A 17,559-nucleotide genomic window follows, 5' to 3' on the forward strand; every position below is an offset into this window, starting at 1 on the left:
TCTGACTTTTCTCACATTTGACGCCTTTCAGTGGCTTTAAGAGTCTGTGGAAGATGCAGAATCAGCCTTGTTATTAGGGGCATGACCCCCCCCCCACACACTAAGTGAGGAAAACACTACAGACCACATTGCCGATAATTAATAGGCTGCACACAGTAAAGGAATAGACTGCTCAGACCGGGCAGCCGAGGGCTCCGTGCACCTTCCCACCGCCTTTTTTTTGCCATCCTTCCTTCCCCTTCTTTTTCCTAATGTAAAATGAGAGCTGTCAATCAAGGAAGATGCTGGCGGAGATGGAGAGAAAACAGGTAGGGGGGGGATAAGGTGACAGAGACCGCCCGGCCACACTGAGGGTGCACCAAGTACCAGTGCTTGGTTTGAACAGTCATTTTGTGATACTTTTCCTATTAGGCCAGAGTCAGACACAACATATAAAAATACGGTCCGTATTTTACGGTCGAAATACGCAGAAATGTTCCCTGAACAGTGATCCGTATGTCATCTGTTGGCAATGCTAGGATGCGATTCTTGCACATGTAAGCATCTATATGACATCCGTATGCTGAGATTTTCTCGCCGGCTTGCAAAATGGACATATAATTGATCCCAATGACAGGTTTCAAAACACAAACGAAATATATAATATATACATGTCTTTGAGACATATACACTCACTGGCCACTTTATTAGGTACACCATGCTAGTAACGGGTTGGACCCCCTTTTGCCTTCAGAACTGCCTCAATTCTTCGTGGCAGAGATTCAACAAGGTGCTGGAAGCATTCCTCAGAGATTTTGGACCATATTGACATGATGGCATCACACAGTTGGCGCAGATTTGTCGGCTGCACATCCCTGATGCGAATCTCCCGTTCCACCACATCCCAAAGATGCTCTATTGGATTGAGATCTGGTGACTGAGGAGGCCATTTGAGTACAGTGAACTCATTGTCATGTTCAAGAAACCAATCTGAGATGATTCGAGCTTTATGACATGGCGCATTATCCTGCTGAAAGTAGCCATCAGATGTTGGGTACATTGTGGTCATAAAGGGATGGACATGGTCAGCAACAATACTCAGGTAGGCTGTGGCGTTGCAACGATGCTCAATTGGTACCAAGGGGCCCAAAGAGTGCCAAGAAAAAATTCCCCACACCATGACGCCACCACCACCAGCCTGAACCGTTGATACAAGGCTGGATGGATCCATGCTTTCATGTTGTTTACGCCAAATTCTGACCCTACCATCCGAATGTCGCAGCAGAAATCGAGACTCATCAGACCAGGCAAAGTTTTTCCAATCTTCTACTGTCCAATTTCGATGAGCTTGTGCAAATTGTAGCCTCAGTTTCCTGTTCTTAGCTGAGAGGAGTGGTACCCAGTGTGGTCTTCTGCTGCTGTAGCCCATCTGCCTCAAAGTTCGACGCACTGTGCGTTCAGAGATGCTCTTCTGCCTACCTTGGTTGTAACGGGTGGCAATTTGAGTCACTGTTGCCTTTCTATCAGCTCGAACCAGTCTGCCCATTCTCCTCTGACCTCTGGCATCAACAAGGCATTTCCGGCCACAGAACTGCCGCTCACTGGATTTTTTTTCTTTTTCGGACCATTCTCTGTAAACCCTAGAGATGGTTGTGCGTGAAAATCCCAGTAGATCAGCAGTTTCTGAAATACTCAGACCAGCCCTTCTGGCACCAACAATCATGCCACGTTCAAAGGCACTCAAATCACCTTTCTTCCCCATACTGATGCTCGGTTTGAACTGCAGGAGATTGTCTTGACCATGTCTATATGCCTAAATGCACTGAGTTGCCGCCATGTGATTGGCTGATTAGAAATTAAGTCTTAACACACAGTTGGACAGGTGTACCTAATAAAGTGGCCAGTGAGTGTATATATATAATAGAGTTCTACATAGCAGAATAGCTGCTAAATCAATTGCCGGCTTCTGTAAAATCATTACAAAAACAAAGGTCCCTCTCTAGGCTATTAATATCTGCCCTCATTGGCTTTCCCTCTCTGGCAGAGAAATTACTGTGGGAGCCCATGCAAATTTTTTTCAATGAATTAACCCATTAATTTAACACCTACATATCCCAAATTTTACACACACTATTAGTCAAAGACATATAAAAAAAAAATGAAATGGTTTACTGTATGTAAATGATGTGTCATTTCATTTCGGGTTTTGTATTGATTTTACAGAAGCCGGCAAATGATTTAGCGGCTATTCTGCTATGTAGAACTCTATGAAATATAAATATATATATGTCTCAATGACATGTATAAATATATGCATTCTATGTGTATATATATCAATTTTTTCTATATTATGATTTTACTGTATCATGCACTGAATTGCTGACTTTTGTTAAAGGACACCGGTGCGTATTTCTCGCAAGTAACACGTCTGGTCCGTGTATAATCTGTATTTTTCTCGCCCCCATAGACTTGCATTGGCGTTTTATGGGTGTAATACGGTGACAATCGCAGAATGCTGCGATTTTCTGAGCCCGTATAAAATGGACGAGACAAAAGACTGCTGATGGGAGCTGCCCCATGGAGAAACCTTGGTCCTAGTGCTATGCAATTTTTTTCTCGCATAGCACTCGTCCGTATTTCTCGCTAGTGTGACTCCGCCCCTAAGCGTTGTCTCGGTCTCTTCTGCGGGAGCACAGTGTTCCCCTGTGCAGACGTCACCACTGCTGCTAGACAGCAAAGGAGGCCAGTAACCTAGGCAACGAGCGGTAAACAAGGTGATTTTAACAATTAATGGTTTTGAGAACAGATGGGATTTTTACTAAAAAGTCAAATAGCAAAGTTGTTCAGTTTTTGTTAACCATTTATGATCAGAATAACGATTTAATGGGCTTTTCTGTTTCTGAAAACCTGACCCCCAAGGTGCAGCGGGGATTGGCTGCAGCGCAGGGGACAGCGGTGCAGCCAATCAATAAGCTCAGCAGCTCCTGCTGGCTACTGGGGAAAAGGCGCAGACTGGTTACAGACAATATTTCAACAGCAACAAATCAATGTATCAACCACGAAGAAGTGAAACACTTTAATAAATTTAAACATTTTCTTTTTTATTGAAAAATTTAGCATTTATTATAAAATGACCACATATCCATAAATCCATAGAAAATTAACCCACAAGAGGGCAGCAGTAAGGCACTAAAATAGTTATATACTCAATCACAGATGTAATCCAAATTAATCCATAAACTTTCCTATGTGCAAAAAAGCATCATGTATTATTTCTACAAACAGCACACTGAAAAAATATATTTTATATAATTTTGCCCAAATACTCGGCAAGATGCAAAAAAAATGCCTGTACAAAATCAAACTAGCAATAATGCTGATACTTTATAATAAACTACAGCATTTTAAAGCAGATTGTCTGACTACACAACAATAATGTTATAAACAAAAATTAGAAAGGGCATAGAAATATTGTTTTGATAAGGTACTGATAAACAGAACTCCACTATTAAACTAATGCCCAAATAGCTTAGCAAATCGCTAATAGAAAAGAGCTTTGTACAAATTATAAGGGCGGAAATAATCCAACTCCCAACAGAGCGCTCTGCCAGCAAATTGCTTGTGAAGCATTGTTTATACAAAATTGTATGGACGGAGCGGATACTGTGCCTGATAGCGCCCCGGGGACGTCCCTGGAAGAAGCAGTAGGGCGAAACGCGCGTCGGGGCGCAGGGTCAGCAGTGGGGCACTGTTTATCGGCACCTTTTCAGGTAAACCTCATTTACGCTTTTTTTTTTGTCTGGGACATTGTTTCTATTATAACGCTGCGGCGCTATCAGGAACAGTATCAGCTCCGTCTATACAATTTTGTATAGACTGAGTATTTGGGCAAAATTATATAAAATATATTTTTCCAGTGTGCTGTTTGTAGAAATAATATATGTGCAAAAAAGCACAGAGGAAAGTTTTTTATGGATTAATTTGGATTACATCTGTGATTGCGTATTTAACTATTTTAGTGCCTGACTGCTGACCTCTTGTGGGTTAATTTTCTGTGGATTTTTGTATATGTGGTCGTTTTAAAATATAAGCTAAATTTTTCAATAAAAAAGAAAATTTTTACCTTTGTTAAAGTGGTTCGCTTCTTCGTGGTTGATACATTGATTTGTTGCCACTTTGCTGTTGAAATATTTATGCTGAAGTGCCATATAGTAATATTTGGACGCATTGTGTAAATATATGGTTACAGACAATGGCCGACCAACAAGTGGAGCTCAGTGTTGGACCTGGGGAGGGGGAGAAACCGAAGCTTGGTTTAAAAAAAAAACAAAAAAACGGGTTTATTGAAATCAGAACCCCCCCCACAAGGCTGCGGAGAGATGATGATGACGACACTGAACAGAAGGCCAATGACACGAGCAGCAGTCAGAATACAAAAGCGACCGTGAGCGCAGCGGGCGTGGCCTCTGCGGTCATGTGACCGTGACGTCATCCTGGTCTGCGTCACACCTCCTTAGTAGACGACAGGCGCGAAACTGAAATGAGTGACGTCAGGAGGCGGGGCTACGTCTACTTCCGGTGAGGTGAAGCCGGCGCTGGGAGGTCAGTGAGTGCCGGCCCGGGTGCAGCGCGGCATATGGCGGGGCTGCGGTACCTGCACGGCTCACCCTGCAATGTACCTGCTCTGCGCGTCCTCACGTCACTGACCGCAGTAGCTCTGAGCAATGTATGCAGCGTCCTGTGCAGTAATGTGTTACCTCCAGCAGCCGGGTCCTGTGCGTCATATGTATCATGTGTGCAGACTGCAGAGCGCGTCATCACTGAGCTCCGCTTTATTCACTTCCCTCCATTGCTCCCACCACCTCCAATGAACAACATTCAGCCCCTCACCCCCCAGTGTATAACCTCCGCCCCCTTGCCCCCCCCAGTGTATAACCTCCGACCCCTGGCCCCCCAGTGTATAACCTCCGCCCCCTTGCCCCCCCCAGTGTATAACCTCCGACCCCTGGCCCCCCCAGTGTATAACCTCCGACCCCTGCCCCCCGTGTATAACCTCCGACCCCTCACCCCCCAGTGTATAACCTCCGACCCCTCACCCCCCCAGTGTATAACCTCCGACCCCTCACCCCCCCAGTGTATAACCTCCGACCCCTGCCCCCCCAGTGTATAACCTCCGACCCCTCACCCCTCAGTGTATAACCTCCGACCCCTCACCCCCCCAGTGTATAACCTCCGACCCCTCACCCCCCCATTGTATAACCTCCGACCCCTCACCCCCCCAGTGTATAACCTCTGACCCGTTGCCCCCCCAGTGTATATTCTCTGACCTCTCACCCCCCCAGTGTATAACCTCTGACCCCTCACCCCCTAGTGTTTAACCTCCGACCCCTCACCCCCTATTCTGCTTTCAGGCACGCTGACACGATGTGCAATCCAGCATACAGTATAAACCACAGCTCTGTCTTCCAAAATAAGCAGACTGTTCTCTGTAGTCTAACTTGTTTATTTGTGAAGAGTATAGACCATGCGCGGTAAAATTACAAGGAATACAAATAACATGCATAAGTATTAGGCAGATGATCATAGCTAACACAATCACAGAAGTGTACACTGAGATGCAAACATTACATAGGAATACATTAGTTTATGATTACATTTACTGAGAACTGGCAACTAGAGGGTTAATGACATCTCTTGGCTGCTAGACCGTAAATAACACCTCTGAATCACTGCATTGCAAGAAAACACTGACTCTTACAAGATATGCTTTAGCCGGTTAGTGACTCAAGTAGAGAAGTTGCAGGAAAAACAAAGGTTACACAGGAGGACAAAATAACATGTGCATCCTATGAGATTCACAAAAGGAAAATGGAGTCCCCTCCTCCCAGAATACACTGCTTCAATCCCACAGTGCATTGCTTCTGTTAAAGTCTCAGGCTTTAAATGCTACATAGGACTTAGCTATAAATTCAGCCACCACTAGATGGTGCTATAATTAACACAGCAATAATACAAACATTGCTTTATTCAGAGCACATAACACAAACAGACTGCCCTATATCAGAGGGCAGAACACCCCCAGTGTATAACCTCCGACCCCCTCACCCCAGTGTATAAACTCTGACCCCTCACTCCTGGTATATAACCTCCGACTCCTCACCCCCGGTGTATAACCTCCGACCCCTCACCCCCCCAGTGTATAACCTCCGACCCCTCACCCCCCCAGTGTATAACCTCCGACCCCTGCCCCCCCAGTGTATAACCTCCGACCCCTGCCCCCCCGTGTATAACCTCCGACCCCTCACCCCTCAGTGTATAACCTCCGACCCCTCACCCCCCCAGTGTATAACCTCTGACCCGTTGCCCCCCCAGTGTATATTCTCTGACCTCTCACCCCCCCAGTGTATAACCTCTGACCCCTCACCCCCTAGTGTTTAACCTCCGACCCCCTCACCCCAGTGTATAAACTCCGACCCCTCACTCCTGGTATATAACCTCCGACTCCTCACCCCCGGTGTATAACCTCCGACCCCTCACTCCCAGTATATAACCTCCGACCCCCTCACCCCCAGTGTATAACCTCTGACCCCTCACCCCCAGTGTATAACCTCCGACCCCCTCACTCCTGGTATATAACCTCCTACCCCTCACCCCCACTGTGTAACCTCCGACCCCTCACCCCCTGTGTATAACCTCTGACCCCTCACTCCTGGTATATAACCTCCGGCCCCCCACCTGTCATTTGCTTTCACTAAAGTGACTGATCGGGCGGTGGTGCAGAGCTCACTGATACCAGTTCGGTCCGTCCATGACATTTCTTCTTCCTGAATCTTCCCCCATCACCTGTGAGTGATATTAATGAGAAGTGGAAGGAACCGCAGCAACTCAGCCATGAACTGGAGACCCCGTAATGTTACAGAGCGCGGGGGTTATGGCTGAGGAGCAGAAAAGTCATCACCAGAGTTGAGCAAATTTGTTCGGGTTCCCTCTTATTCGGCAAGATATAGCGCTTACCGAACAAAGCTGCAGAGGGAACCCGGCTTCCTGGATCGCGGCAGCTGATCAGCGCTGCAGCTGCATGTGTCGCAGCTGTGTCAAAGCACATGCATGGAGACACCAACACACAGGCCCTCCATGCATGTGCTGTGACACAGTCATGACAAATGCAGCTGCAGCGCTGATCAGCCAGAGCGATCCAGGAAGCCGGGTTCCCTCTGCAGCTTATTCGGTAAGCGCTATAGCTTGCTGAACCTGAACAAATTCACTCAACTCTAGTCACCACCGCTCTGCTGACCCCATAACTGCAGATCGAGACCTCCTCTGGTGTACTACTATTCACAGCGTCACTAAGTTCATGTAGTACAACCGAAAAGTCCTAAATTCACCAAGCCAGTCTGTACTATATAGCAATTAAAATATGACCTTCAATATATAATTATTAAAATACAGTGAAAGACTAAGAACATTAATAATACACAAATAGTACAAAAAAAGGGAGAACGTGCCGTACCCTATTCTGGCACTGTCTGATCCTACCTTGCTGTGGAGGTTGGCACCCTATAACCTGCACGAATGGCGCCCCCACTCACTGATGACTCGCCCTTCTTGCCCCATAATACTCTATAGTGACAAACAAATAAAAGTTAGGGCTCTTTAATCTTGCCTTGTGAGGTAAGGATGATTCTGAGAAAGATCAGGAATCAGCCCAGGACTACACAGGAGGACCTGGTCAATGACCTGAAGAGAACTGGGCCCACAGTCTCAAACATTACTGGTAGTAACACGCTATGCTGTCATGGATTAAAATTCTGCAGGGCACGCAAGGTTCCCCTGCTCACACCAGCACATTTCCAGGCCTGTTTGAAGTTCGCCAATGACCATCTGAATGATCCGGAGAAGGTCATGTGGTCAGATGAGACCGAAATATAAAAGTATCTACTCCACTCACCGTATTGGAGGAAGAAGAAGAATGAGAACAACTCCAAGAACACCGTCCCAACCATGAAGCATGGTGGGTGAAACACCATACTTTGAGGTGTATTTCTGCAAAGGGGACAGGATGACTGCAGCGTATTGAAGGGAGGATGGATGGGGTCATGTATCGCAGTAGGAGCATTAAAGATGGGTCGTGGCTGGATCTTTCAGCATGCCAGTGACCGAAAACACACAGCCAGGGCAACTAAGCAGTTGAAACATTAGAATGAAAGAAACATTTCAAGCTCCTGGAGTGGCCTAGCCAGTCCCCAGACCTGAACCCAATAGAAAATCTTTGGAGGGAGCTGAAACACAGTGTTGCCCAGTGACAGCCCCTAAACCCAAAAGATCTGGAGAAGATCTGTATGGAGGAGTGTGTGCAAACCTGGTCAAGAAGTACAGGAAACGTCTGACCTCTGTAATTACAAACAAAGATTTCAGTATCAAAAATTAAGTTCTGTTTTTCTATTGCTTCAAATACTTATTTCATGCAATAAAATGCTAATTAATTATATAAAAACCATACAATGTGATTTTTTTGGTTTTTATTTTTAGGTTCTGTCTCTCACAGGTGAAGTGTACCTACAATAATAATTACAAATCTCTCCATTCTTTGTAGGTGGGAAAACATGCAAAATCTTCAGAGTATCAAACACTTATTTTCTCCCCTGTAGTTTTAGTGAAGGGAAATCTTAATATTTCAGCACAAGACATTGTGGACATTTGTAGCTTCAGCTTTCTGAGATACAGTTTGGGGTTCACCCTTTTCTGTTCCCCATGACTGAGCCTAGTGAACAAGGTCCATACAGACATGAAGGGGAGAACATGAGTGGCCGCAACGAGCCCGGACCTCAGCCCCATCCAACACCCATAATGGAGATTGTGAGCCTAGCCTCCCCCCAACATCAGGGTTTGACCCGACAAATACTCTTCTGGATAAAAGGAAAAAAAATTCCCACAGACACCTCAAAAATCTTATAGGAGTTCTTCCCAGAAGAGTGGGAGCCATTATATCTGCAGAGGAGCGACTCTATATTATGTCTATGGATGTAGAAGAGAGAGACCATATAATGTTTATTACTTGCAATTCCCTTCCATTACCACAACACCATTGCTAATGTCGTTTCTCTCCTTGCAGATGTCGGTGGAGAGCTGTTATAGGAATAGTTGAGATTCTGCGATGCCCTCGTTTAGGCAAGTCGGGGAGAAGCAATTACCCCATGAAATTATCTTTATGTCTTGGTCTCCCAAGAGGGATCTCATTGCACTTGTCAACAAAGCTGGAGAGGTAAGTGTCAGAATTGGGCGTTGTTCTGATTGTCTGCAGCAACACCTTGTTTCCACTTATGATTTAGTAAACTTTATAAGGAACATTCAAGATATTCCAGCCTCCAAAAACCCTCACCGGTGAAAGCGGTAGGGGTTAGTAGAGATTGCGTCGGATCGATTTGTAGGACCTAGTCCAATGGTTATGTCTGTAATCTGACAGATGGGAGCCCTGCAAAAATACCTTTTTCCTGAAAGCAATAATTACATCTTAGAAATGTTTGATTTCTGTCCCAATGTTCTGTAGAGTTTCTGGATGTGTAAAAGTACAGAAAATATACAATGTGTTAAATGTGTGAATTGTGTCTTGCACATTAATGTCTCTTTGTCTTGCCAGGTGCTGCTCCACAGACTGGCCAATATTCAGAGAGTCTGGGTTTTACCACCTAACGAGAATACAGGAAAGGAAGTGACATGCTTGGCATGGAGACCAGACGGCAAAAGTAAGTGCATCCTCGTGTTCTGTCTATGAAAAATCTTCATTACACTAACTTACTCTGTCGCCTTATTGGGGGACACAGAACCGTGGGTGTTATGCTGCTGTCCACTAGGAGGCGACACCTTGCATAATCTGAAAAAAATTAACTTTGGCTCCTCCTCTGCAGTATACACCCCTGGACGGCGTCAGCCTTCTCCAGTTTTTGCTTAGTGTCGCAGGAGGCACACCTAAGAATTTTTTTTTACTCCATCTTTTTCCTGTTTTTTTTTCCAAAGGACTACAGATGAAGAAAAGCAGGTCTCCAGCGAGACTCCCGGCATGGATCCCTCCTCGGTCCCCCATTAGGGGTACCCGGTTGAGGTGGAGGTGGCTATTCCCCATGTCGCTCCCTCCCCAGTCCCTCGGGTACTGGTTCGAGGTCGAGACCCCCCCTCCTTCCTCAGTTCCGTTCGGCTCTGGGTCGAGGCGACGATGAAGCCCCCTGACGGTGACAGCAGCACCCTCCCTAATCCCCCTCTGGGGGTATTAGGTTGAGACACCGCAGGTAGGGCCTGTACCAGGCACCAGGGACCCCAGTCCACCTGTGGGCTCCTTTTGGGACCAGGGGAGGTGCAGAAAGGCACGGCACTTATCAGAGACCGGGCTCCCTGCGCCCCGGTCTCTGCGTCAGCAGTAGCTACATAGCGCCCCAAGGGACCCTCCACAGGGCCCTAGTCACGCGCATGGCCCCACCGAAGTCGCCGCCCCATTACCACCCCCCGGCCCGCCCCCCTGATGACGAAAATGACACTGCAGTGTCATAGAAGGGGCGGATCGAGGCAGGAAGGGCGCGCTTTTACATAGCTCAGCGCGCCCTTTTCCAGCTCTCCACCCCCTTCTCTCTCCACCTCAGAATCCGGTGGCCATCTTGCTGCACCTGAAGGAAGGCAGCACAGCAGTCTCTGGGGGGCACAGGATGTGGGACTTATCAGCGCTGGACCTAAGGGGGCGCACCGGTGGGGTAAGATCACAGCTGGGTTCTTTGTACTCAGCTGTGAATTCCTATAACCTATAGCGCTCTCCTACTCCTTTCCTCTGCGTAGATACCCCTGTAGGGCCTCCACTAAGCAGCCTAGGTATTATGTCGGGCTCAAGGAAAAGAACCAGGCAAGACTGCTTTTATGCAGTCTGCACAGCCTGCAAGGCCACTCTCCCCAGCGGCAGCACGTACCTGCACTGCTGGGATTGTACCCAAAAAACAGGATCAGTACCCCAAGAAGTCCCTACCATGCTTCTGCGACCGCTACTGCGCCGGAATGGGCGACTCAGATGTCGCAGTCTATGACACAGTCTATAGATAACCTGACCTCCACATTATTGCAGGCTCTGCAGGGTCATGTCTCGGCTATGAACGTTACCCAGCAAAGGGACGTCCGGTCTCATGAACAGGGCGCTTCCGACAGTTCGAGGCGTAAGCGGACCCACAGGTCGCGTTCATCTGCGTCCTCACATAGCAATAGGTCTTCCCCCTCCAGGGAAAGACACAGTGGCCTCAGGTCACAGAGGCCGTCCACTGATAGAGAAGGACAATGCAAATCTCCACAATGATCCCAGACCACGGGAAACCTCCGCTCTAGTTCGCCCGCTAGGGAGCGCCTTAGCAATGCGCAAGACTCAGAGGGCATATGTGACTCCAATTCAGATAACGAAACAGAGAACGCTTTGCTCCCTTGTCCCCCTAGCGATACTGCGATAGTTGAGGATATCGTCTCTTCCATCCTTCGGGTGCTGGACATCTCAGATCCAACCCCGGAAGCATCAGAACACAAGATTTCCTTTGAAAGTGTTCAGAAACCATCGAAGGTCTTCCCTAATCACCCGGAATTTCAAAAAATCCTTTCTAAGCATTTTTCGCAGCCTGAGAAAAAATTCGCCAATCGCAAGTATTTGGAAGCAAGGTACCCCTTTCCACAGAAAGACACCAAGGATTGGACTGAAGTGGACCCTCCAGTCTCTAGACTAGCAGCACAAACGCTTCTCTCGCTGCCGGACAGTTCAACCCTCAAGGACACAGCAGACAGACAAGTAGAACGCATGGCTTGTTCAATCTTTGAAGCGGCAGGTGCCACTCTGGCTCCCGCATTTGCTTCAGTTTGGGCAGCCAAGGCCATCATGGCCTGGGCTGATCTATTGCAAAAGGGCCTTCAAGCTTCAAATCCTCAGCTGGCGGACCAGGCGGTGCAAATTGCAGTAGTGGCAGATTACATGGTCCATTCAGCGTTGGACTCTGCAAGAGGGATAGCGGGAATAGCATCAAACGCCATCACAATCCGGCGTATTCTCTGGCTAAGAGAATGGAAAGCGGATGCGGCCTCAAAAAAGTCCCTAATAAATCTCCCGTACTTCAGTGGCCGTCTTTTCGGTGAAAAGCTGGATACAATGATATCCAATGCTACCGGGGGCAAAAGTACTTCCCTCCCTCAACTAAGACCAAAACGCACGTTTAAAAGACGTAATCAATCTCGTTTCTGATCCTTTCGAAATTCTTCGGGCTGGTCCGTCTCCCGCCCAGCACAAAGCCGTAATCGTTCCCCCCGCAGGGACAACACACGTGCGGCACAGAGGCCGGACAGGAACTGGCAGTCAAAGGCAAGCCAGGCAAAATCTAAAGGAGGAAAACCTCAGACTTTTCCCTCATCTTGACTCATGCCCTCTGGAAGACACCCCACTTGTAGGCGGACGACTGCTACTCTTTCAGCAGGTCTGGCTGCCTATTACAGAAGACAAGTGGGTCAAGGAAATAGTGTCTTCAGGATACAAAATCGAGTTTACTACCAGCCCATCGCACAGGTTTTTTCCCTCTGTACCTCCAAAATCCCCGCTCAAAGCTCAGGCCTTCCGTCAAGCGGTTTCTTCCCTCCTGCAAGCAGGAGTCATAGTGCCAGTCCCAGCAGAAGAGCGCTTCCGAGGGTTCTACTCCAACCTGTTCGTGGTGCCCAAGAAGGGAGGCAGCGTCCGACCCATACTAGACCTCAAGCAACTCAACAAGTATGTTCGAGTTCGTCACTTCCGCATGGAATCCCTCCGGTCAGTCGTTGTGTCCATGGAAAAAGGAGAATATCTCGCCTCCATAGACATACAGGACGCATACCTGCATATACCGATTGCTCCCGCCCATCAGAGGTTTCTCAGATTCGCAATCAACCAAGACCATTACCAATTTGTGGCCCTCCCGTTCGGTCTCGCCACGGCTCCCAGAACATTTACAAAGGTCATGGCAGCTACCATGGACGGTCTGCACTCCAGAGGCATAGTAGTCGTTCCATACCTGGACGACCTTCTCATCAAGGCCCCCACCCTCAAGGACTGCGAGGTCAACGTCTCGATCACGATCGACACTCTGAGGCGCCTGGGATGGTTAGTCAATTTACAGAAGTCCTCGACTACCCCGAGTCAGTCTCTGACCTTCCTGGGGATGCTATTCGACACCTCCAAGGGTCTGGTGATTCTCCCCAGGGACAAGGCACTGGCTCTCCAACTGGGAGTTCACACACTCCTCCGCAAGTCCCCCAGATCTCTCCGGTATGCCATGAGAGTACTTGGCAGGATGGCAGCAGCAATGGAGGCGGTACCATTTGCCCAGTTTCACCTCAGACCCCTTCAACTGGCCATCCTCAAGTCCTGGAACAGAAATACGTTCTCCCTCGACAGGGAGTTCCGGTTATCAGCAAACACCAGGAGGTCCCTGCACTGGTGGCTCGAGCCAACCTCGCTTGCAAGGGGAAAATCCTTTCTCTCCGGTCTCAATGGAAGGTTTTGACCACCGACACAAGCCTTATGGGTTGGGGCGCGGTGCACCTACCTCACAGAGCGCAAGGCAGGTGGTCACCAATGGAAGCGACCATGCCCATCAACATCCTGGAAATTTGGGCCATCTTCCTGGCGTTGAAAGCCTTCCATCACTTGCTAGCAGACTTTCATATCAGAGTACAGTCGGACAATGCCACGGCAGTGGCATACATGAACCATCAAGGCGGCACCCACAGCATCCAGGCGATGACCGAAGTAACACGTATCCCACAATGGGCGGAGGCTGCAAGGTCGGTACTCTCCGTGGTCCACATTCCGGGTGTGGACAACTGGGAAGCCGACTATCTCAGCCGACAAGGAATGGACTCGGGGGAGTGGTCTCTCCATCCCGAAGTTTTCTGTCAGATCTGTCATCGTTGGGGCACCCCGGACGTGGATCTAATGGCATCCCATCTCAATGCCAAGGTTCCCAATTTCATGGTCAGGACGCGCGATCCGCGGTCGCTCGGAGCAGATGCCCTGGTTCAGGACTGGACCCAGTTCCAGCTTCTGTACATTTTTCCACCCCTCCCCCTGATCTCCAGAGTCCTGAGGAAGATCAAACAAGAGGGTGTTCCCACCATTCTGATCGCTCCAGACTGGCCCAGGCGTACATGGTACGCCGACGTCGTGCAACTCACAGCAGACGCTCGCTGGCGTCTCCCCACACGTCCCGACCTCCTGTCACAAGGCCCGTTCTTCCACCAGAACTCAGGGGCTCTCAATTTGACGGCGTGGCCATTGAGACCTGGGTTTTGACCCAAGCAGGTTTTTCACCGGACGTCGTTAAAACCATGATCAGGGCTCGAAAGCCAACTTCAGCCAGGATTTACTATCGTACCTGGAAGGTTTTCTTCACATAGTGCGAATCTCGTGGGCAGATCCCACTTCCCTGTTCTCTTCCAAAGGTCCTCGGTTTCCTTCAGTCAGGCCTGGACGCCGGGCTATCCCTGGGCTCGCTGAAGAGCCAGGTGTCAGCGCTTTCAGTGCTCTTTCAGAGGCGTATTGCTAACAAGCCGCAAGTGAAGACTTTTCTCCAAGGGGTTTCCCGATTGGTTCCCCCCTACAAACATCCGTTGGAGACGTGGGACCTCAACCTGGTCTTGACAGCACTACAGTCACCTCCTTTTGAACCCCTTAGGGTGGTCTCACTCCGCTTTCTATCACAGAAAGTGGTTTTCCTGGTGGCAGTCACCTCGCTACGCAGGGTGTCTGAACTTTCAGCTCTTTCCTGCAGGCAACCCTTCCTGGTTTTTCATCAGGACAAGGTGGTTCTCCGTACAGTACCATCCTTCCTTCCGAAGGTCGTGTCCAGCTTCCACCTTAATGAGGAAATATCACTACCGTCTCTTTGCCCGGCTCCCGTTCATAGGGTAGAGAAGGCTCTGCATACGCTTGACCTTGTCAGGGCATTGCGTATTTACGTGTCTAGGACTGCTCCCTTCCGGAAGTCTGATTCACTTTTCCTTCTTCCAGAAGGCGTTCGCAAGGGCCTACTGGCTTCCAAAGCCACCCTTGCTAGGTGGATCAAGTCCACCATTCAAGAGGCTTACCGCCTCAACAATTCTCCCCTTCCGGCCGGTATCACGGCACACTCTACGCGGGCGGTAGGGGCCTCTTGGGCCATTCGGCATCAAGCCTCGGCACATCAAGTGTGTAAGGCAGCCAATTGGACTAGCCTGCACACATTTACAAAACACTACAGAGTGCATACTCAGTCCTCAGCGGATGCGAGCCTGGGTAGACGGGTCCTGCAGGCGGCAGTACCCCAAGTCTAGGGGACTGTCAGCACAATATTCGTCCACTGCTTCCCACCCAGGGACTGCTTTGGGACGTCCCACGGTTCTGTGTCCCCCAATAAGGCGACAGAGTAAAGGAGATTTTTGTGTACTCACCGTAAAATCTCTTTGTCTTTAATTGGGGGACACAGCTCCCACCCTGTTGCCCTTGCGGGCCGTTGTTACGGTTGGGTTCTCATATTGTTGTTTGAGCTTGTTTATAGTAGCCTTTTTTACAGGCATGGTTATGTTTCTGGTATATTCCTCCTAATGCTTTTGCACAAAACTGGAGAAGGCTGATGCCGTCCAGGGGTGTATACTGCAGAGGAGGAGCCAAAGTTAATCTTTTTCAGATTATGCATAGTGTCGCCTCCTAGTGGACAGCAGCATAACACCCACGGTTCTGTGTCCCCCAATTAAAGGCTAAGAGAGATTTTACGGTGAGTACACAAAAATCTCCTTTTTGGTTTCTTTGTATGTACCCAAAGTCTTGGCTTTTGGTCTGGCTGACACAAGGAAGGTCGTGCTTTGTGATGTCGAAAAGCCTGAGAGCCTTCATTCTTTCTCTGTGGAAACGTCAGTGTCCTGCATGCATTGGATGGAAGTAGCAGAGGAGAAAAGGTGAGTTCACAGATCGTCCTGGACAAACCTGTTAAGTGACCTCAAAGATATTGATGGCTTATTTTAAGTCCGTATAAATTGGACAGAGATCGGAACGCAGCTCACAGAGTGGCCGGCGACTCTCCTGACCCGAGCATGACAACTTCATGTATTTCTATGCAGCTGTCACGCTCAGGTCAGGAGACTGACCAGCCAGTCCGTGTGCTTTGTTCCAATCTTGGTACAATTTATATTACTGTCTGAGTGGGCCTTATGGTTAGGAAATCAATATAATATAATTCAGGGTCCGGAACACAGCTGTTTGCAGCTCTCTTGGTCACTGGATGTTCACTGTGTACACTGCCTTCTTGGATACTGTTGGTCAGCTCCCATTCACTTCAGTGAAAGAGAACAGCCACTACACAATGTACGAAGCTGTGAATTTCTGGCGCTTATATGACAGCTCATCGGTGGGTTTCTCGCGTGTAGAACCCCCCACCAATCTCAGATTGAAATTGATTAAAAAGTTTTGCATTGCAAATGGTGAAATCTACACTGAAATTCTGCAGAAAGGTATGTGACATACTGTGGATTTATTAGTGCTGCATGTTGTTGTCTGCCGTTTCATACATCCTGACAGTAGACGGAAATGCTGTGTACACTGATCCTTAGAGACACTTTTTGGTATGGTTGTGCCTAGCTAACCCCTGGAGAAGCTGATGGCATCATCAGTGTTCTCTCAATTCATTTGCCATTTCACCCACTTATCAAAAAGTGTCGCTTTGGCCCAATTCGGGTGTCGGGAACCATTGCAGATATGCATAGGACTGAGTAGTGGCTGTTATTGTGTGATCTCTTAATATCAGATTTTTTTATATATATTATCCTAGTATCCTGAAGTCGCTTTACAGTGCAGAAGACGAGTCCGGAACGCTTCTCCCGAGGCTGCCTGCTTTGCCCAAAAAGTAAAGATCTTTTGTTGTTGTCATTTACCATACTTATGTTTCCATATATGACTTTTACTTTTTTTTCTGCAAGCTTTAATCTATGGGAAAAGTTTTCTGCAAGTGTTCAGTTTGTCTCCTCACTCCCCCCTAATTTACAGATGTCTCCCTATACATACAGATGGGGACAGACCTGTCAGAAGTGATGAGAATCCGAGGGGGACCTGCTTTTTTGGACGGGTCATTTTCTTTCCATCATGAGCTCTATTAATCATCTAACAGCGGCATTATAGCCACTGACCCCTGCAGCACGATGGCGGGGCACCTATAGGTTATTATGGCAGCCAGTGGTCTGCTGAAAACCTCCTTGCTTCTGTCTTGGTACTGTTATGAAGCTCAGCCACAGTCTAGTTTTTGTTTTGTTATTTTTCACCATTATTTAAACTATGAAAGTTTGGTATTGTCGTAACCGTACTGACCTGGAGAATCATGTTTCTGTAAAAACAACATCCTCACAAAAAAGCATAATCTTTTTTTTTTTTTTTTTTTACTATTTCATCCCCCTTGTATTTTTTTCTCTCTCCATTTTTCAGTACATTTTATGAGAAAATTAACTGTTTCACTCACAACTACATCCCCCCTCCAGAAAAAAAAATCCTAAACAAGCCGAAAAATGGCTACATCACTGGGA

At 48.0% G+C, this 17,559-nt stretch overlaps 1 protein-coding gene across 3 annotated transcripts in view; it reads left to right on the forward strand.

The window, feature by feature from the left end:
* Nucleotides 1–4,455: 4,455 nt before the first annotated feature.
* Nucleotides 4,456–17,559, forward strand: part of ANAPC4 (anaphase promoting complex subunit 4) — a 92,020-nt gene continuing 78,916 nt past the window's right edge. For 2 of the 3 annotated variants that reach the window (XM_073585265.1, XM_073585267.1), the window contains exons 1-5: nucleotides 4,456–4,581; nucleotides 9,092–9,241; nucleotides 9,617–9,722; nucleotides 15,813–15,945; nucleotides 16,815–16,889. In XM_073585265.1, coding sequence (XP_073441366.1) covers nucleotides 9,134–9,241; nucleotides 9,617–9,722; nucleotides 15,813–15,945; nucleotides 16,815–16,889 — 422 coding nt within the window. In that variant the 5' untranslated portion in view covers nucleotides 4,456–4,581; nucleotides 9,092–9,133. The remainder of the gene's footprint in view (nucleotides 4,582–9,091; nucleotides 9,242–9,616; nucleotides 9,723–15,812; nucleotides 15,946–16,814; nucleotides 16,890–17,559) is intronic. The other variant, XM_073585266.1, reaches the window with a different exon arrangement.

Source organism: Dendrobates tinctorius, unplaced genomic scaffold (genome assembly GCF_039654945.1).
Source record: "Dendrobates tinctorius isolate UK_male_01 unplaced genomic scaffold, ASM3965494v1 ptg000086l, whole genome shotgun sequence".
Lineage (NCBI taxonomy): Eukaryota > Metazoa > Chordata > Amphibia > Anura > Dendrobatidae > Dendrobates > Dendrobates tinctorius.